Consider the following 22,504-nt stretch of genomic DNA (forward strand, 5'->3'; position numbering starts at 1 on the left):
CGAGAAACAAAAAAGTTATCGAGATTTGAATACAGTGATACCTCCATGAGTCGATGTTCCATTACTCGATATCGACTCATGGAACCATAGTAGAAACAAAATTTCATGGTTACTATGATGGTCCCTTGAAACAGCTTTCCAAAGGATTGCGATTCCATGATTCGATAAGGACTGTTCATTTTATAAAGTGGACACTTTGTTTATGCTATATCTTTTTTATTTATTGATAAAATCGTAATCGGTTTTCTGTGTATCGTTGACCTATTATTCTAAAATGCTATGAAAATATAAAATCTTTGAAAATGCTTTTGGTTGAAGAGCTAAATAGTTTTTCCAAAAACTCTTAAAAAAAGCTGTCCGTCAAAGTTTAACATTATTTTTCGCAAAACAAAAATCCTTATTTTTATGAAAAAATTGTATGTTTGTATCCTTCACTATTCTACTAAAGGTAAAGCTTTAAAAATATCAATTATATTCCACCATTCTATGACATTAGGTAACTTTAGTGATTTACCCATTTATGGCCAAATTTGCTGATACACCATCCTTTCACTCCCAGCAAAAGAGAAAAGTAAAAAGCGTGTTCAAAACTAGTTTGGATTACTAAAGAAACTATATTAGTATAAACGAAAGCTAAATCGTGAGATTAAACTACAGTCTTAAGTATAAATTTTACTGTTTATGGTAGTTTTACTAAAAAGTCTCATACTTTTAAAATCATGTACGCATATTTATCGATCTACAGCAAATTGTAAACAGTTTTCTCCGAATTTTTCAATTGGTAATCTCAGAATAACATATTATGAAAATAATATGTGGAAAAAAAATCGATTTTATTACAGCAGTGTTGCCAATTTTGATGATTGTCAATGTACTTTGATAGGTCTTCTAAGAATAAAACAATTGTGTTTCTGTTGTGCTTTGAATGTGACGTGGGGACTTACTAAGTAACTCTATGAAGGCGTAAGTTATTTTTCATATTAATACTATATTAGGACTTCCGTCAGGACGTACTTTTACACAAAAAATTCTACTCATATCAATTCCCATCACATTTAAAAAAAAAATTCTTTAAAAGTATACGGGAAAATTTATTTTATTATATCTGTAAAATTGTTGCTCCAAAACTAACTTGATTTTTTCCATCAGGCTTCTGATTGATGATGCTTTCGAAGAACAAGCCTTTTTTGAAAATAGAAAATATAAATTATCGAATTTTCCAGCCAATTTCTTACAATCATTGATTTTGATAACCTCAAAAAATCGACCGATCTAATCGTTGTTCCATATTCGTGTGAAATTTAATTATTTTGGAGAATTTTTATTATCACAACATTGTACAATACTAGTCGAACGATGTGCAAAAAACCGATTGAAATTTCATTGATTAATAAGAAAGATACAGCATGCACAAGGTGTCCACTTTATAAAATGAACAGTCCTTATTTCCATGAAGCGATGGTCCCTTCAATATCGACTTATGGAGGTTTCACTGTATTTTTTATTGCGGTAAAAAATGAAGCTACCGGTAGAGGGGTTAACAAACTTCAGCACTGTGCATCTTCTAAATTTAGACTATATTCCCACAAAAGAATCAATCCATTACCTTCTAAGAATTCCCTTTGAATAATGCCCATAGCTGGATGCTTGAAAAATTCTTGATTTTTGAAACTCATGTTAAATCTAAGGAGAAATTATTTTAACAGGGGCCCAGATAGCCGTAGCGATAAACGCACATCTATTCAGCAAGACCAAGCTGAGGGTCGTGTGTTCGAATCCCACCGATCGAGGATCTTTTCGTAAAGGAAATTTTCTCGACTTCCCAGGGCAAAGAGTATCTTCGTACCTGCTACACGATATACACATGCAAAAATGGTCATTTGGCACAGAAAGCTCTCAGTTAATAACTGTGGAAGTGCTCATAAGAACACTGCTGAGCTGAGAAGCAGGTTCTGTCCCAGTTGGGACGTAACGCCAGAAAGAAGAAGAAATGATACCTCCTAATGTTAGGCTGACCATAAGCTAACCGGATAAAAACGGGACAATTTTGAAAGCCAAAGATAATGCTCTCCTAAAGAAATCTCTACATGATTCTAGAAAAATGCGTTGGAAGCTACCTAGCTACCTTAAACATTTTTTTTTTAATCTTTATAACTTTCAATGCAAAAATAAAAAAAGATTCTGGGTTAGCAGAATAAGTCATAAGAAAAATTAAAAAGAAAATGTGTTCGTTATGATAATCCAGTCATAAACCTCAATTGATTTAATATTTTATGGTTTTATTGAAAAAATATAAACTAATCAATAGTAGAAGTAAAATTGTTGTTCAATATAGTTTGAAATAATTGTTAGATAGTGTACCTATGGGCTTTAGAAGATTTATTTGAAACTTGCATTAAATACATATAACTTCGTCCTTTTTCAATATTTTAAATTCTTTAAAGATTTATTTGAAAGATTTAAGTAACACCATTACATCAATGAATAACCTTACATTTTGTCCGATAATATAAATAAGCGTTTGAAGTTAGTTTAAAAATAAATTATGTAGAAAAAAGTTTGGAAGGAGATTGAATTTTAAGGTTCGATTGCTGGATTCATATGCAAAATTAGTCTTCTCAGTCTCAATTTCATGCTAGAGTTTGGAGAATGTTGCTTTTTCAAATAAATTTTCACAATATTCCAAAAATATTTCTATTGAATCTGGATATTTTTAACTTACATATATTACCCTTGTATAAACAAACCATATTTAAATGAGACCCAGCCATGTTTTGAAAATTCGCCAAAAATTGATATAGATATAAGCATTAGAGTGATGCTAATTTTGAAAGTTTGGCTCCCCTATAATTAAATGAGTTTCATTCTGGTAAATAGCGTCTAAGTTTGAAGTGAATCAGAAAAAAATTGACTGTGCATACAACAAAAAGTTAGTCAAAACTATATGTAGCCTAAAAATTTAGTTTTACTTGGATGAGAAACTGATAACAACTAAAAATATAAGGTTAAAAAGATATAAAACTCAAAATAAATTGACTTATGTGTAATATGCTGTTTCTATGCTCAATTTCCAAAAATACGGGACAATTTGAACATTTTCAATAAAACGACGGGACAGCTCGTCATGGTGATGAAAACGGTACTGTCCCGTTAAATACGGGACGTATGGTCAGCCTACCTAATGTCCTCCTATGAAGCTGACCAACACTTTTGACATGAATCCAAAATTGTATCTTCCAAACATGAAAAATCTTACAAGAAATTTGTTGGGGATGCTTGAAAGAATTCGCTGTGAATATGCAAAAAACCATACAAAATCTCATCAGGCGCCTCATAAGAACTTTGTCATAGATCAAGGACTAGTCCAACTAGTAATCCAGACAAGGCTTCACCAAGACTCAGTGTTCTTATCAACCCCAAAAATCATCCAAACAAAATTCAGGATCTTTTCTAGAACCTATTAAATACCTTATTGGATATCTACTAATAACCACTTCAGTGATCTCTCTGAAAGAACTTTCAAGAAACTTTTCAATTATCGATCCTATTTCCATAAGAATTCCATAAAAGATCTTATTTAAAATTCGCAATGGGTCTAAATGGAAATCTAGCAAGCATCTTGCCAAGAAGGAATTACTAAGTACCCTTTTAGAAATGTTTCAATGATCTTAATCGTTTACTATTTTTATAGTAACTCATTTTTGTACGAGTAACAGGCAGTTGTACACCTTCTTAAGAAAAAAAATAGTTTTTTCTCATAGTCCAAACAAACCGGAAGTTTTATGTTTGAAATACATACTTTCCCGGTGAGTTCACCAAATTGCTGAATTTACCCGGATTTATTTGGCTTCTATGCGTCTTCATCTCAAAGACTTGCCAGATGCTTAACCCCTCTACTAGCAGAATCAATTTTCACCACATAAAAATATTAAAATCGCATATTTCTTTATTTTCCAATATTTTTGCTCCATTCATTTTCACAAGTTTTCAAAAAAAACTCTTTTTCTTCAAGAATTAGTGTCGATTGGATCCGGATCATTTCACTATGGGCGGCTTCCATATAGACTAGCGGCCAAAAATATGTTTGCCTTCTCATGTCGAATGTATAAGTTACATAATGCAAATTTGATGTTTTGTTTTGTAAGTTTTCGAGACCAACTTTTGAAAAGGACCTATAGTGAAATAGTGTGTTTTGATACTAATATGCATATAGGCCATTTTTGCGATAAACGCTGCGAAAACCATTATAAATATTTGAACTTAAAAAAAACACTACACGTTAATGCTTCCAGTGGGCTGTTCGCCCTTTGAAGGAAGCACCACACTAGACAACGGACTAGCTTGCAACGCCCAGTGGTACAGTCGAATAACATACCTCACGAAAAGTTAGCTTCTTTAACGTAAGTGTTCACCGAGTCGTTCGGTTTAATTTTTAAAGACTCTATGAACATATAATATGCCTATGTTCCATTAACTATAAAAATATTAAAATCTGAAAGAACAGCCTATGATCAAAAGAAGGGAAAATCTCTTATAAAAATTTATGCTAGTATAATTGTTATATCAGTATAACTATAAAGAACGGCCGATGATTTAAAGAAGGAAAAATTCCCAATTAAAATATAAGATAAATTATTGCCAATAGTAATGAAACCAGTACAAGTTGAAAGAATAGCCTATGTTTAAAAGAAGGAAAAATTTCTTATGAAATTATCAAAACCATTTCAAACACTAGCTCACCGTTGGTAGCCCAAAGACGAACCAACCATGAGCCCAGAGTCTTGACGCGAGTTCATAACTTCGTCATGAATGAACGTCAGCAGACAAATTACGTGTTCGTCTGTTTACATATATGCGCTGATCATTCTTCTATCGATTCTCACCGACAGACCTGTTAAAAGCTTTTTGGAAACGTTTTGACAACGTTTCGAACATCTCATGTCCGTGTGACGGCAGCCTCGTTCTCTTCAGCAGCTTTTCCATAAGAACTGCAGGCAAATCTCTTGGGCAGCTCCAAAACAATCGCATTTTGAGGCGTGTTCATTTGAATTGATGACATCTCTGGCGTAATTGTCTGTTCATTGTCGGAAATGTCGTTAACGGGAAGCTGACAGAGACAAAGAATCGTCTGAATGTTTTCATTGATTTGTATTTGATAGAAAACTACTATGTATTTGAGTGATTCCAAGCAACAGCACCAAAATTTGGTAAATTTTTTAATTCATTTTTTTCTATTGAGCTGAAACTTTGCACAGTTTTCCAGTTCCATCTAAATCGTCATTTTTCGATATCAAATCTTCAAGTTGAGTCACGACTAACTTTTCAAAAGGGTGTATGTGAAAATGGTTCAAAAATATTCAAAAAGCTGCACAGCAAAAACGGTTCGTTCGATTGTTAGACAACTAAAGAAACAAAGTTAGACAACTAAATAAAGATTCCAAAAAAAATACACACAGTAAAAAAAATTTTTTTTTTGCATTAAAAAACATAATTTATGACACAAAAACTCAAATATCTCAAAACCCTATCGGAATACCAACGTAATTTTTTGAGGGAAAACGGTCCATTATATTAGCTATCTACCATAAACATTTGGTGATGGTAAACCAATAAACAAAAAAGTTATGACATTTCAAACATGTCACAATTTTCACATTTAGTAGAAAAAAATTTTTTTTTTCGGTGTAAATTATTACGGGAACCGCAGTTTGTTGCTGATTTTATTGTTTAGGGCTTTGCGTGAATTAAACAAGTCGTTTTCATGTATTCATTAGTATTATGTATATTATATGTATAAATATTATGTATATGTATAAATATTATATGTATATGTATATATGTATAAATTAAAATGAATTAACAGATTACACGAAAATATTTTTTTTTTTACCAGGATATTTTTTTTTTAGAGTATGATCGATGAGTTTCTAAATGTTATATATAAACTTTAAAAGTTTTGGATTTGGGTATGCGTTATGAGATCATGAAAACATTTTATTAATACTTATTTATTTATTTATTGTTATTCAATTTTTTTACAATATCGAACACTTTTGCATCATTATCAGTACAGTTCGAGTATAGTTTTGCTTTAATTTTATTTTCTGACAATGGAATGAAACAGTGAAATTTTTGGGTTCCTTGGATCGTTTTCGCGTTATTATATTGCTCGCTGAGCTCTGATGCCGTTAATTCGTACTCTTCAGTAGTAGTAAAACAAAATGATAATTTTGTTAAATCTTCTTCTTTTCTGCGATTCGCCCAATCAAATAGTTCTTTTGCAGTTTTAATTGGATGCTCACGTTCTTTGGCTAAACTTGCTCTTGTGGCCATGCGCTTTATGGTTCCTCCAATAGCATCACAAGGACCTTTGCCATGTGACGTAGCAAAGAAATGCCATTCTGCATCAATTCCGTACTTTGATTTAAATTGACATAGGCTCGAGAAATTCTTACGGTTTTTGTACTGCGATGCTGCTCCATCAGACATGAAATATATCTTTCTGATTTCTTTATCCTTATCAACGCGTAAAAAGTTAATCATTTTGGCAATGAACAAATTTACAGATACTGAGTCGTGTCTTAAATCTTCGGAAATTACAATAAAACTAAAATGTTCAATTTGCGTACTTCCATTGAAATAAATAACGAATGGATGAATTGTAGCTTGTTGTACGTTCCAGTGATGGGACTGCACTTCATCTTGCAATACAAAGCTATAGTTTTCAGAAAAATCACAAATGACTAAAAATACACCATCTTGTAATGTATTTTTCGTATTTTTTAAAAAGCGGGATTGCTCTGTTTTAATAAAGTCGTGAGGAATTAAACTTTCTAATTTCAAGCAAAAAAAATGACACAAACTCATCTACAGGTTTTACAATAGTTTCTAGGTCACACCTATTCGTGGTCACCCATTGCTCAAATGATAACTGATCAATATAATTTTCTTCAAACTCAGCGAATAAAGTATTTTCCAATGATGAAGAATCTGGACAATCCGAACAAGATTGTAGATAGCAATTTGATGTTGTATTTTCACACAAAAGACTACCAGTTAACATTTTAATATCTTTTGATAAATTGATTCTTTTCAAACTATGTAAGATTAGGTTAATATTTTCGTGTGTTGTGCACACACAAACATTATGTGTTCCTGAATTGGATAGAAGCTTGCATTGCCTTGGACGAAGGCTTGCAAATGAGGAAAAACCTACCTTAATATTTTCGTCAATTTCCTTGAAGCGTGTATACGCTTCTTTCAAAGTAGTCATCATTAATCGTTTTTGGATTGCTTGACGCTTTCCATCTTTTTTTACAGATACATAATCTTTTTGGCCAGGCATAGCTCTACTTACTTCATCGTCTTCAAAATATTGAATTATTTTTTCTTTTGTCTCATCTGTTAATGAAGTACTCGACCTAGCATTTTTGGTTGCAAGAGCGTTATTTTTGAATGGTTTTGCCTCTTTTGCTGTATTTCTATTGGTTTTGAACTCATCAATGGCGTCTTGAATAGACCACGAGCTTGGCAGCATCGACAAAATCAATAATTTTTCTTTCCTTGTCGTGGCTAGATTCGAGAACCTTTCCTTCATATTCATAATTACCTCATCGTAGTCTGTATTCTCCACATCCTCAGGTCCTAATTTGAAGAGGTTTTTTCGTACAGCTTCGTTGATTTCACGGTATTTTTTCTCGGAATAATTGACGTAACCCATCTTCGTCCATTTAATCGGAGTCACTTTTATTCCAGCTATCCCTTCGTTGAAGCGTTCGATGTTGACCTTCTGGATGCACTCATCTTCTGATTGATTTGTTGAAACAGATGTTGCTGATGGTACCGTGGCAAGACTATCTGCACTTGGTACTTCTGGTAACTCCTCAGTTGTTGCCGGTGCATCTAGTAATTCCTCAGTTGTTGTTGTTTTCGAACTTCCTGCAACCTGATCCACCGATGATGTACAGATTGCCCGTTTGTCAACGTTTAAACGGCAGGACGTACAAATGCGTAAATTTGTATTCAATGTAGACATTGGAGCATAACCAACCGCTTTCAGTTTATCTATGGTGCTTTCGGTGAGATTTCGTAGCTCTTTCGAACACTTTTTTTTCTGCAAACGGCCTGCAACAGTTGAGAAAGCGACTACTCATGTTGCTCGTTAGATTTTAATAAACAAAATCACTTTTAAGTTTTTACTGACTAGTTTGGTGTCGTTTGCTTGACTGAAGAAAAATTTTACAATTAAATCTTTTATAACCATAGTGGTAGTATATTTTTAGCTTTTTCGTGAGTATGTTCATGGTATGTACCTATCATGTTTTTGATGTTGTTGAAGTTACTCGCTTTCTCCCAAATATGATTAACAAAGTTTATTCTCTACCAAGGCGGGTCTATACCCAGGTGTAATCAGATTTTAACTTTGTGGAGAAAACCAGCGCCGAGAAAACCGACCTGCTTTACGTATACTAGATCACCTGGGTATAGACCCGCCTTGTTCTCTACGAGGTAAACTTTTTGCAGGTAAACTAGTCGTATACCTGTATAGAAAACTTTTTTTGTAGCTTTTGTCTTCAATATTAGATTTCTTATAGGTTTCTTTTATCAAAAGGTTTCAACACTATTGAGAGAATTTTTCTTCAGTTACGTACAATAAAAAATATGACACTATCAAGACTTTAGATCACAACACTGGATCGCGTCTAACTTTCTAATAGATGCTATAATAGTTATGAATAATTAAATTAAATATCATGAAAACAACTTGTTAACCTCATGTGGTACCCTTAACAAAAAATTCAGCAACAAACTGCGGTCCTAAAAAAAATTAACAATGAAAAAAAAAAATTTCACTAAGTGTCAAATTTGTGAAATATTTGAAATGTCATAACTTTTTTGTTTATTGGCTTACCATCACCAAATTTTTATGGTAGATAGCTAATATAATGGACCGTTTTCCCTCAAAAAATTACGTTGGTATTCCGGTTTTGAGATATTTGAGTTTTTGTGACAATGATGTTTTTTAATGCAAAAAAAAATTTTTGTTTACTGTGTGTATTTTTTTTTGGAATCTTTATTTAGTTGTCTAACTTTGTTTCTTTAGTTGTCCAACAATCGAACGAACCGTTTTTGCTGTGCAGCTTTTTGAATATTTTTGAACCATTTTCACATACACCCTTTTGAAAAGTTAGTCGTGACTCAACTTGAAGATTTGATATCGGAAAATGACGATTTAGATGGAACTGAAAAACTGTGCAAAGTTTCAGATATTTTTGAAATGGTCGATCAGAATCGACTTGCATGCCTCCGTGGAATCCCTCTTTAGGCTTTTGAAATTTGATTGCCGATAATAATCGAATGGTGCCGAAGCCGTAAATCACCCTACATTGTAATTTTTAAATTTATTTGAGACAACTCAACTGATTTGTATGATTTTTAAGTGTCAATATCGACACAGATTCCACAAATAGAAGAGTTCTTTGAGAACCTGTGAAAACCTGTCCGGAAACAAAAAATTACAGCGATTTGATTTTATTTGTAGGGAAAAATTAATGCTGCCGTAACTCTACCGGCAATTAGAATATAATAAACGTAACGATTTTTTACAACTAATTTTGGCGGTTTGTAAATGTAGCTCGACATGACCTCAAAGAACACATGACTTGGAAACCAAACAGCGCTCCGCGTTGAAAATCTATCCCATTGGTCACCAACAGCAAGCAAGCAATTTGATTGGTTTTCAACGCGAACTGTTGTCAGATTATCTCGTCTTGTGCACTTGAAAATTCAAAGTTTGGCTTCGGTTTTGTAACCACCTTAAGATTATATTTTCATCATCTTGCACAAATTGTTTGAAATGTTATTGTAGGGTTTGTATCTGCAACATCGTTTCTTATCGATGAACTTCAACCTAGGGCCTCCTACTTCTGCGCACAGAGTTCGAATTCTGGCAGTATACTCGATAGGTCTTTATTGCACGCTGTAAGCACCTGACGGTCCAGTGCCCGCATTCTATGTTGACTGTGTGTAAGTCTCTGGTTTCTTTCATGCTTTTCATTCAGCAACTTCGAGAGAGGATCCGCTCTACGACTATCACGCTGTACATAGCTTACGGTCCCCTATCAGCATCGAACTCTAATGGACTTGGCATGGTAGGTTGTAGGTATTTTCTATCTATCGATAGATTTTACACACGAGTCAAAATAATCATTTTTACATTACGGAAAGACCGATTGCGATGTCTACGTTCGACGAAGTCGCTCGCGCCCTTACGAGAATGAGTAGCGTCGTTCTATTCCATAGAGATGATGGGAGACCACTGCCGGCCGGAGTTTGATGCAAGACCGATCGTCGTCTTGGTTAGTCGCCGTTAATAAAAAGACACAAGTCCGCAAGGCGGATCGGTAGTCTTCGGTGCACAGTGCGATAGTGAAGATCTTGCAGAACAAAACTGGCGAAACAGTGGCAAGCAGTGACTTTCAAGTGACTTGAAAAGGGATAAGTCTGAATATTCTAGATAAGAACAGAACATAAGCTACGTTAGCCAACTTAAGAGAAGTAAAATGGTGAATGACATGGTAAGTGTGTCCAATAATCCATTGTTCGTTTGCTGAAAGGCGATTAAAGTGTAACGGAAAATTCGAAGTGCAATGCGTTCGTAGCATTGCATCATGCTTTAGGCAATTAATAAAACAAATTAAGTGAAAGTTCCCCTTTTGAGATGTGTTGGGATCTGGATGTCGGTAAAACACAGTATTACTTGAGTCAGCGTAAAATCCCATCGAATAGTTTGACAAGCATAGTTGATCTAAAACAGTTATGGCATGTTTGGCAACATCACGAAGCACATGCTGAGCCATAGCCTGATGTAAATAATAAAAACCGTTTGTTTGTGAACTGTTAATCTTCTTGATTCGTTCGTGAAGGATCATAATAGACGATAGGGTTGTTGGATGTGATAGTTTGTGATAAGCGCGTCTTGATTTGTTATGAGCTGTTGTATGTGCTGACATTACTCGATCCTTCCCAGGCAACAGGGATTTCTAACCTTCTGCTCAGCACTACTTAGCTTATATATCACTTAGAAAATCAAAACAGCCGTTTGTTTGCCGTTTATTTCTCACGTATTATTGACGGTGTTTGATTAGGTTTATGGAAATAACTACAGTGTGATTCCGTTTTTAGTAACAAAATCGAAACTTTTCAGTTTCCAAACACGAAAATGTGCCACAATCGAAAACAAATAATGTTTTTTTTTAATTCTTTAAACAATATTACAGTGATGGTTAGACTCTTTCATTTCTCATTTAAACTATTAAAAAATTTACGTTTGGCTTTATCACAGATTCATTATTGTACAAGAAGAAGTTTATTTCACGGTGTTCTTAACCAACTTAAATGTATTGGCTTCTATAAAGAAATGTATCACGTCGTTATGTTACTAAACGACAAAAAATTGATTTATCGACACACATATTTCGATTGCGGTTCTGCTGATTCGAAACCGGTACAAAAATTAAAACAATGAAAATCAAACCAATTTTGAAAGTGTTGAAAATCAAAACGAACTACCAGCACATCGTTACATCTATCATTACGAATCATAATATGATTATGTAATATTATGTATTATGTAATGTAATATTATGTAATGATTTTTATTACATATGTCAATAATTTAATGTTCTATCGAATCCACAGATAAATACATTTATAAATTCAGATATATCAGCTTGGTAAAACCGAAACACTACTGTATTGGTGATGTTACTTCATCATTATACAACCATTACACTCTGATTTCGGCCGACTACTTTGAAATAGATTTCCATGGGGAATCAATGTACTACGATTGAAGGTCAATGAGACCAAAAAGGATCGAAACAGAAAAACAACACATATAAGAGTTTTGATAAACATTTTTCAGAGGATCTGGCCAGACATTTGTCTAAACAAATTTAAAGAGGGTATTTTTTTTATTTCGACAGATATTACTCGTGACAATGAGACAAGTATTATTGAACGTACCCGGTACCCCCGTTGGTTTGACCACATTTAATCTGAACACTTTTTAATTTGTACTCCGCTAATTCGCACATCGTTCAGATTAAAAATGGTTCAAACGTCATTTAGTTCATGGAACGGAGTAAAGTGGAATGGAACGCTGTGGAACGGAACGCAAAATCAAAACAAAAAAGTGAAAGAGATGACCAGAAACACGTTTCTAGGGTGACTAAATGTTCAAATTAAAAATGAGTTCCGATGGTTTGCATGAGGTATCGTTCAAATTAACGGGGGTGTACGGTATTACTGTATGTATTTTATTACCAAGATTTCCGTCTGAAACTAATTTACGCATTTGACCTGTATCCTTCAGGTATTACTCCGAACATTTCTTTAAAGGGCGATTTGGCGATTCTTTAACGAACTTCTTTAAGAATTCACCTAAAAATTTCGTACGATACGCCTTCAAAAATTGATCCAACCTGGAATCTTTCTAAGAATAATCTCGGAAATTGCTACACAGATTCCACCATCAAATTCTCCTGAAACTTCTTCAAAATGTCTCAAGAAGCACCATAGTCCTCCCTGAATTCATCGAATCGATTCATCCATCGATAATTATTCCAAGATTTAGTTTTAGGACCTTTTCAGAAGTTCAAGCATTAATTTCGTCAGAGGTGCTTTCATTGATTTCTTAGGACATTTGTCGGAAGATTTAAACCAGGAATCTAAATATTTCAGAGGTTTCCTGGAATTTTATCCTGCCAGCTGTCAAGATTGGAGCCCTCTTTTCTTTGAGCGTGAGCATGAGCATAGAAAATCGTTCAATTCGTATTTGCTCCTCCGTGATTAACCAAAGCAATCGAGGTTCACAGAGATTTAATGAATGGGGTTTGGGATTAGCTTACCATTCCTCAATGTGCACAAATCGAGAGCTCAAATTTTAAAAGCCAATAACGGCGCCGGCCACGTCCATACGATCTTCGGCGAAGGGAAGGAATGTTAGCTAGACAACCATTGTTACTAGACCGAAGAATCTTCTGCATCTCCACAGTTGTCATGGGCAGGATATTGGATTAGTGGGATAAAGTAGAGATATGAGAGTCACCTTTGGATGGTGATACGATCCATGATACGCCCAACCAGATTCGCGACATTATTCGATAAACGCATTGTACGCCGAGGCCGAACAAGTATTCCCAAGTAACCAAATGGCACTTTATTTCGCCTTCCGTGCTCTTATAGGGCTATGATAGAGCTGACAAGCCTTATATTAGCCTATAACAGCCCTGTAAGCCTAAAAAGGCGAATTAGCGGGCTAGTGGTTACTTGGGTTCTCCGCAAGCTGTCGCAAGAACAAGCAATACGATGAAAACATCAAACACTTCTAACGCAATTCGCGATCCGCGACGCTACTATATCGTGCTACGCGAGCGACGCGCAACACGATTGATCTTGATTGCATCACCCGCCCCCGCAGGAGCAAGTGACGCGACCAAAGGATCAAACATTTGATGATTGGGTGCCTCCCTTTGGTTGATAAAATAGCCGAATAAACATTCGGCTGCCTGAAAAACTACGTTATTAGTTTATTTATCGCGCCTTTTATTCCTGAGATAGATGATTCCGTTCGTTAAAAGACAATTTTGAACTTCCATGAAATACTTCAGCATGGATATTTTCGTCACTCGATTTTTATTGAACCCAGCCGTATTTTTTTTACGGAAGAAACGTTGCCGTAAATTTTTAAACATATTGCTTTTATAAAACCCCCATGATGAAATAATAAATGTTTATGTAATCTACAAGGCTGGAAGCGAGTCACTTTTCAGTGACTTGGCCTCTTATTTTAAGCCAGTCACATTAAAGTCTCTGTTGTGAAGTCATTTCAACTTATGTCACTTTTTAAATCTCTTTTTCAACTAATTTGAGCTGTAAAGCCAAAAATTACCCTACATTAATTTTAAAATAGCATTAAAACATCACAAATTATAAAAAACTGGGTATTGGTAGAATTTTTAATTAACTTACCTTAACAACCCATTTCCAGGGCAGGACCAACTACTTGATTTCTTCTAAAATTGATATACTTTGACTGGTAACAGTTGATTGCTTTTAAAAAGTTCAGACACATTGCTCGATCACCAATTATCAACTGATTGAACATCGCACATTTATTGCCACTAAAGATAATACAATGGTAACACAAAAGAAGAAAAAGAGCGTAACACAGTTTTAGGCTGAATTCTTGGAATAAATTCTGGTTTGTTACCCACAAGAAATCAAGAAAAAACTGTGTATTCCACGAGAGGTTTCTTAAAGTTTTATTTAGACGAATCCCTGGTAGTATTATTTGAAGAATCCTTGTAATTTATTGAAGTATTTCCACAAAACATACGTTTCAATAGCCTTGACGGAATGTTTTAAACATTTTAAATTTTAATGAGATTTTAAACAAATTTTGAGAATGCCCTAAGCGTTTTGTCGATGTCCTTAATACAAAAAAACTAAGGACTCCGTAAAAAAATCCTAAGGAATCGTTTTAGAAATCCTTCGGCGTGATTCCGGAAAGAATCCTAGAAGAAACTTTTCAACTCAACATTTTCAACATTTCGTGAGCATTCTTAAAAGAATATAAGATTACGATTCTAATGACACATTGATTTAAAGTTTTGGGCGATCTAATGCTGAGAAAATTAGCCATGGTTTTTCAGTGCGTTTGTTGAAAAATGTCCCAAATTTAAATAAAAATTTAGTATATCAAATTCAAAAAAATGTTTATGGAAAAATACATACGATGTAAGAACAATTCATTACCTTTCGAATGAGAGTTTCAATTGGACGTGTAATCACAGAGATACGGACAGAACACTTTTGCATGTTTTTTAGGGGCTGAACCAAAACTTTTACACGGATCACCGATGCCACGGTGTTCCCCAGACTGTCCTTATCAGAAAACAAATCTCTAAAAAAAATTGTGCTCACCAATCGTTTTCTATGGCTAACCTGCAAGTCCAGGTTAAATTTGAAAAAAAAAATCGTACGGTCCGTTTTGAAGTTACGCCCTGTTGATGGTATAATTTCAAATATTCAATGGTCTCCCGTGTTACCTTAATTTGAAACTTTTCTATTCATGAGATAAATAATAAGAACAATAAAAAAAACGGAAATCGACCCAGCAACGAAATGAGGTCTTTGATTCCTCGAACAAATGATCCGTATTATCATAACAAGTTGGAAAAAATGCAGCGGCAGCGTCTTATGAGCTTATCACGTGTCGCAACGTCACAACATAATAATAATTAACACAAGTCATTTCGGTATTGATACGTTATTTCCATGGATTTATTTTGTTGCGGACTGCACAGTGATATTTCTCGAGCACACGAACAACCGTTATTTTTGCACGAGACCACTTTTTTTGTGCCATGAGCCAAATTGGGTGGCAACAACCAGATCACAATATTTCCATGCTTTGCACGAAATCTTTTCTGTAGCATTCAGAAATATTTTCGGAGGAACGAATGAAAGACGTCATTATTGATAAACTTACTCGATCGAGAGGCGTAGCTGTTTTATTTGTAACGGAATGGGGCATGTAAAACATGTGTTTCGAAATCCGGTTATCAGAGTGTGTATTACCGGTAGAGTGCCCTACTTTCCCAGAAGTTATTTAAAAATAGTAGAATGCTTCAGTAAATTGATAGAACCATGTAATCGGGAAGAAGACACCAATGATTTTCATATTGAGAGATGGATGAGGGTGTTCACCATATTCACTGATAAGGTCTGTTCAAAGCTCATACAAGAGAAATTTTAAAAACTTGTAACCATATAAAGTTGCATGGCCTGACCCTAGCAGCTCGCAGATTCTGATAACACTAAACTTAGCCTTGAAATCAATTTGCCGATGACGGTTTCAGTACAGTTCGCAAGTTATCAATCACTGTATATTTATACTAGAACATCGCTAATCTTCGACTCTCCTTCTTTTCGCAGATCAATGACAAGAAACGCACCTACTGCGTGATCGGTGCCGGAACTGCGGGACTATGCGCGGCTCGACATGCTCTCCAGGCCGGCGGCGAGGTGACCGTTTTTGAAATGGCCAATCAGTTGGGAGGTACGTGGGTGTTCAACGAAGAGGTGGACAAGAACGAATACGGCATCGATGTTCACTCGAGTATGTACAAGGGCTTGAAGACCAACTTGCCGAAGGAAATAATGGGTTATCCGGATTTTCCCATACCGGAACAGGAGAGCAGCTACATTCCAGCGGAGGACATGCTGAAATTTTTCAAATATTTTTCGGACTTTTTCGGAATTACGGAATGCATCAAGTTTAGTCATTACGTGATACGGGTGAAACCCACGAAAGACGAGAAACAATGGGAGGTAATTGTTCGGGATTGTCCGAATGATGAGTTCAAGACGTACTACTTCGACTACGTGTTGGTGTGCAATGGGCATTACCATACCCCAAAGTTGCCTAATTATCCTGGATTAAATATATATAAAGGGAAACAAATGCACAGTCATGATTATCGTTGCAACGACCCATTTGTTGGTAATTGCTAGATTAATTTCAACGATTTTATCGAAAAATTCTAAGACATTCTTATTCTTCTAGGTGAAACCGTGCTAGTAATTGGAGCAGGTCCTTCTGGTATGGATCTCGCGTACGAGATCTCCAAGAAGGCCGAACGAGTTACCCTGAGTCACCATCTCAAGGACAAACCCAAAACTACTTTCCCGGATAACGTAACGCTGAAAAACGATGTCGCTCGTTTGACCGAAACTGGTGTTGTATTCACGGACGGCACATCGCAGGACTTTAGCGTAATTTGCTACAGCACCGGGTACAAATACACCTTCCCGTTCCTGAGTTGTGACTGTGGTATTGTCGTGGAAGACAACTATGTCCAGAAACTCTACAAACACTGTATCAACATTCGTTATCCGACGATGGCGTTCATTGGATTGCCCTACTACGTATGTGCTGCGCAGATGATGGACCTGCAGGCTCGATTCTGTATCAAGTTCTTCAGTGGAGAAAAAGAACTTCCGTCGCAAGAAGAAATGGAAGTAGACACCAACACTGAGATGGAGGAACGCTGGCGTAGAGGCATGAAGAAGCGTCAAGCTCACATGATGGGACCGCAAGAGGATCGGTACTACGATGATTTGGCCAAGACAGCTGGCGTGGATCCCATCAAGCCGGTCATCAAGAAGCTACACAAACTCTGTGCGTTCCGGTTCAGTGAGGATTTGGTCAATTTCCGCAAAGATATATTCAGAATAGTTGACGATGAGACTTATGTGAAAGTTAATTGAAGTGATATTTTTAGGATAAAATCGTAAGTCTAATTGTAAATAGCTATAGTCGGTTAGGTTTTTATACTTAGTTGAATAAAACATTATATCGTAAGAGCGGTAGATTGAGGAATCTCTTCATGCTTCGTAATTGAATACTAATAAAGCTACTTGAATTATGAACATCAAAAATTTCTTTCATAAATATTAAGTTTAATCTGATTTATTAAAATTACATATCCGTCTGATATAACTAAAAAAAGTACGACGTACATTGGGAAAGTGTACCAGTTATGGCTATAGTGGTTCCCTATTTGGCCATATGTGTTTTCTCGAAAACTTTCACATTTTGAGTATTTTTGAATGTTTTAACATCAAGATTCATTCGATATCAAACTACCAAAACACACAGAATGATTAAAAATTTGAAAATAATCAAATTATCTCGTATGGCAAAATAGGGAACCATTATGTCCATAACTGATACGCCTACCCTAGTTGTGTAGATTTGGCATCCTTACGATAAATAAACCACAGAGAACATACATCTACGCTAGAAGAAAAATCTTCTCAAAAGCTGTGTGAGGATTGAAAATGAAATCCAATTTGATCACTAGCGCTGCCACAAAAAGTATTGGGTAAACAAATGGTGAATATACCGTTTTGACTCATATTCCGAACACTTAAGGCCAACAGTGACTTCAAATGCATCTGATTGACATAAATTGGCGGATATTTGTGTAAATTTTCATTTCTTCGCAAAGTCTAACTGTTAGCTGTTGGGTGTACCGATAATAATTTTAATTTAATTAGTTTTAGTATTGTTTTTACGTTAAAGTATGGAACAACATTTTGATTCAAATGCCGAACACTGTGCTCATTCTGTCTCATATTCCGAACACCTTGATTCAAATTCCGAACAGCACGGATAAATCGTATTCAAATGAATAATTTCGCAAATAAATGTATCTGAGCTTGTTCTACTAGTCTCAAACTTGATAATTATCACTACTCCCACGGTATAAATGATATTGGAGACGTTAAAATTGAATTGCAATTGACTACCGTTTTCTTGATATTTGGTGACATATTTCAACGAAACATTTCAACCAAATCGCCATACAAAAACCGAGTGTTCGGAATTTGAGACAAAACGGTACATATTTTGAAATGTTTCATATTCGCTACGGACTTTGCGATATCAGCGCTACTACGATGTTTGTCTTTTTAAACGACGCGTAAATTCCAACATAGGTTTCAAATTGGACTTCGACGTCTGTTCGTTGTGGATATGTTAAATAGATTAGCATCCACTAGTGACTTTGGAGTACAAAAAACTCTCATTGATATGTAAAAAAAAAAACACATTTATAGATTGTTCGTCTACAATGGTTGACATGTAAACTAATTTACGCACAAACAATCTAATTCATGCTAACCATTCTGTATAACGCATTGCAATCTGCTGCAGTCAATTAGTAAATGAACAGAAGAAAACAGTTGAAACGATTGTTAATTTTTTTTTCTTAATTATTGAGACTTTCAGCCCTAGATAATGAACATTAAATTGTTCAATACCGGTATTTTGCTTTGGCTTCCATGATCGATGAAACAAAAAAACAAAGTCAAATAATTTGCTACAGAAGTTATTATAAGGTAGTAAAATTTTCAAAGATTGTTTTCAGCATTATTCTTGTAGATCAGCTTAAAATCAGACTTCTGAAAAAAATATGTAAAAAAAAATATTCTGATAATTTAAAGATTCAGCAGATGAGACAAATTTTGCCGCGGAAATGAATTTTGCGTTTGAATTGTCTTTCAGCAACTTTTTGCGTCCTGATCGATTCTTGAAGAATTCTTGCAGTTCACCAAACTCTTATTTTCTTTCTCAGGGATACGACTGTGATGATTATGTTGTAGGTTATGGCCTCCAGTCTATTATGCTCAAAAACGGATTTCAAGTTTTCATCCGACGTTTCGGACACATTTATTGTGCCTTTTTCAAGGAGTTAACTGTGTTCCGTTTTCCGTTTTTGACAATTAGAATAAAAGTGGCGATAAACAGGCAACTTTATCGAAGTTCTGCGACCCGGATCGTTTTTTTTTTCGGATTCTACGCCCGTGTTAAGACCAGAACGGACAAAATTCTGTATGTTGACTTATGCTGCCTAAAATCGAACGGATTGAGTGTGTATAAAAACCATTTCTATCCGACTTGACTCCTTGACCCATTATAATAACTCCGAGCCGGTGAACATATCAAGATATTCCTATGATGATCGAAACACTAGACATCCAGACGATTCCATTCCACAAAACAAAGGCAATCCGTCAGGAATTGCCGAAATGACAGCAATTTGATTTTTTTCCATTTGCTAGGCGAATAGGGGTATGGAATGTGGAAGGATTACTATAGTAATCTTTTATTGATTCGATCAGGCATTTCGCTAGGAATATCTCCTAACATTGTCTTAGACAGGAATTCGACAAGAAACTGCTCTGAAGATTTTTCAAAGTAGTTTGTCTTATAAAGTTTTTAGATAATATTTCAGGAATTCCAGTTGATATTTGTTTAAAAATTTCCCCTACTTATTTATTTCGAGGCCTTTTTACCAAAATAATTCCTAAAATTACCAGGAGATATTACTTAAAAAGATCCTATAAAATTCCTGAACAAATTTCTTCAGGCATTTTTTGAAATTCTATCAGAGATTATTCAGAAAATTTGATGTAGGATTTCTCTACAGAGTTCGATCAAAATCTGGATGAAATTTTGAACGAATTCTTTCAAACTATACTTTTTGGAGGATTTTGATAAAGAACGTTTGATAAAATCTTTATATGAATTTAATTACAACTAAAGCAATTCAAGAGGAAACATTTAAAACCATTTATCCATAAGTTTGATGTATAAATAGTTGAACTTTTTGAAAAATTAGTGGTAACCAAGAAAGGATAGAAATCTACGGAGGAATTTCTTCAACAAATGATAATATAAAACTCATGAGTTCATGTATTGTGTCTTTAAGGTGAAGATAAATCGAAGCTAAAATTCAAATTTTCAAGAGCACAAACCTGGAGAACCGAACACCGGTTTGAGCTGAAAACCTAATCAATTGGTCACCACCAGCTAGTGACCAATCGATAAAGTTTTCAGCTTAAACGAATGTTTACTTCTCCAGATTTGTGTTCTTGAAATTTTAAGTTTGGCTTCGGCTCATCTTCACCTTAAAGTCTAAATTTCAGAAAAATTCTTTACATAGATGCAAATTATCCGGATGGGAAACGAAAACAAATCCTGGATTAATCTATACGGGAATCCCTAAATATCCTTTGGAGGGATTTTCTGTAGGTTTCATTTGTGGAATATTTGGTAGATACCTGGAGAAAATGCAGGTGGAATATATTTATGGAGGGACTATCCTTTCAATAATCGGCTAAACTGAAATTTTCAGTCAACATGAATTCTTCCAATCGAATCTTTTGATTTTTTCCAATCTGGAATTTTGCAAAGCGTCAAGTGAACCCTCATCCAACAAATTGAACTAAGACGCGTTTCAGATTCCACCTTGCTCAGTGTAATAGAAAAAGGTTGATGTCCATCATATTTGAACATTGTATGCAAAAAGAGTGCAGAAGTTGAGTATAGTTATTGTTTTGAGTGAAATTCGTGAATGATTTTTTGAGGTAGCTTGACATCCCCGGCTGACTACGGCCATGGTTAGTTGAATATTTTGAATAACAGACAAAAGTGAGCAACACGATATTCTTAAATTTGATGAAGTCTCGTTAATTAGTCCTATGTCATAACTGCAGTATTCAACCGAGACTCCAAAAATTTTTACCGAGCTCTTAAACGATAAATAACTGCTTTTTCTTACATTGCTCATTATTGTCGTTTTTGCTCATTATTAGAGTAAAGTGGGGCAAAAGTTCGAGTGGGGTAAGAGTTTCTTTTTAGAACTTCTAGTTCAATTCAAAACAAATCTTATAAATGTCATGGTGGTTCGAATGCTATTCAAGTAAGAGACTTTCAATCCAAATATCATAAAAATCGATTGAGATTTGGAAAAGTTATGGCTATTTGTTGTTTTTCGACGTGAATATTGTAATATTTGGTCAAACTTTCGATGCATGGAACCAAATGAAGATAAAATATTTTTCAATATTTTAGGTAAGGGCGTTTCTAGGCCTATCATAAGGATGCTTTGACGTGGATTAGTTTTTCCATAAATAGTTGGAATCAATTTTTCGCCCATAGCGGGGCAAAAGTTCGAATCTGCGGGGCAAAAGTTCGACCCATGTATTGCAATTTCAGGGAAAACTTTCCGTTTTACGGTTCAACGAAAAGCTACCGCAGCTGTGACATCACTGATATCCACTGGTAGGCTTCAATAATACCTTGGATACCGTCTTGATGATTGTTGTTGGTTGCTATTTTTCATTGTGTTTTCTCTTTCAAGCATACTATGATTGAATTGTTTGCTTCAATGATAGAATGATTTCGAAGCCTGCGGTAGAACTTTGACAGCTGTGGAAGAACTCTGCGGCTACCGTAAACCGGAAAATTTTCTTAACAACCGTAATATAAAATCACGGAAAAATTTGCAAATTGCCTGAAATCAACATATTATCTTCAAGTTTAGTTAAATTTGTCTGATCGTGTAAAAACTGTCACCAAAATTTTACATTTCCACTTAGTTTTGCGAAAAAGTGCTATTTTTGAGTATATTACAATTAACCCAGATTTGGGAAATTTTTTTGATGAAAATTTAGTGTGTGTTTTTCGTCAAACTTAAGTTTACGGCTGGTGTAAAGTATGCCTGTCATAAAAGGATCGATATTTTGTGTTTTAGCCAGCGAACTTTTGCCCCACACTAGATTCGAACTCTTGCCCCACCGGTGGGACAAAAGTTCGAATAAGACAATCAATTTTGAAACTGTTATAACTAAAAATGAGTAAATATTTTGACACAAGTTTGTTCAGCAAAATTATAGCCAATATGTTGAAGGTTCACTGTGTGGTATTTGTTTTGTTTTAACTGCTATTGTTTTCCTGGAAACTTTGATTATACCACTAAGGTCGAACTTTTGCCCCAGCTTACTCTATTGTTTATTTAAAAAAGGTTTAAAAGGTTTGAATATGACCAACTGGATGTGTTACTTTTAATTCTGCTCTCGATATTTA

At 35.0% G+C, this 22,504-nt stretch overlaps 1 protein-coding gene across 2 annotated transcripts; it reads left to right on the plus strand.

Annotated features, from left to right (window-relative positions):
* Positions 1 to 10,378: 10,378 nt before the first annotated feature.
* LOC5566857 (senecionine N-oxygenase) lies at positions 10,379 to 17,508 on the plus strand. Of its 2 annotated transcripts, none has more exons than XM_001651234.2 (3): positions 10,379 to 10,577; positions 16,003 to 16,570; positions 16,634 to 17,508. In XM_001651234.2, the coding sequence occupies exons 1-3, from the start codon at positions 10,563 to 10,565 to the stop codon at positions 17,335 to 17,337; spliced, it is 1,287 nt and encodes a 428-aa protein (XP_001651284.1). In that variant the 5' UTR covers positions 10,379 to 10,562; the 3' UTR covers positions 17,338 to 17,508. The 2 variants fall into 2 exon arrangements, with proteins under 2 accessions (XP_001651284.1, XP_021710437.1); XM_021854745.1 differs by lacking the exon at positions 10,379 to 10,577 and adding an exon at positions 15,088 to 15,790.
* The last annotated feature ends 4,996 nt before the right edge of the window (positions 17,509 to 22,504 follow it).

The sequence above is a fragment of the Aedes aegypti genome, chromosome 3 (genome assembly GCF_002204515.2).
Source record: "Aedes aegypti strain LVP_AGWG chromosome 3, AaegL5.0 Primary Assembly, whole genome shotgun sequence".
Lineage (NCBI taxonomy): Eukaryota > Metazoa > Arthropoda > Insecta > Diptera > Culicidae > Aedes > Aedes aegypti.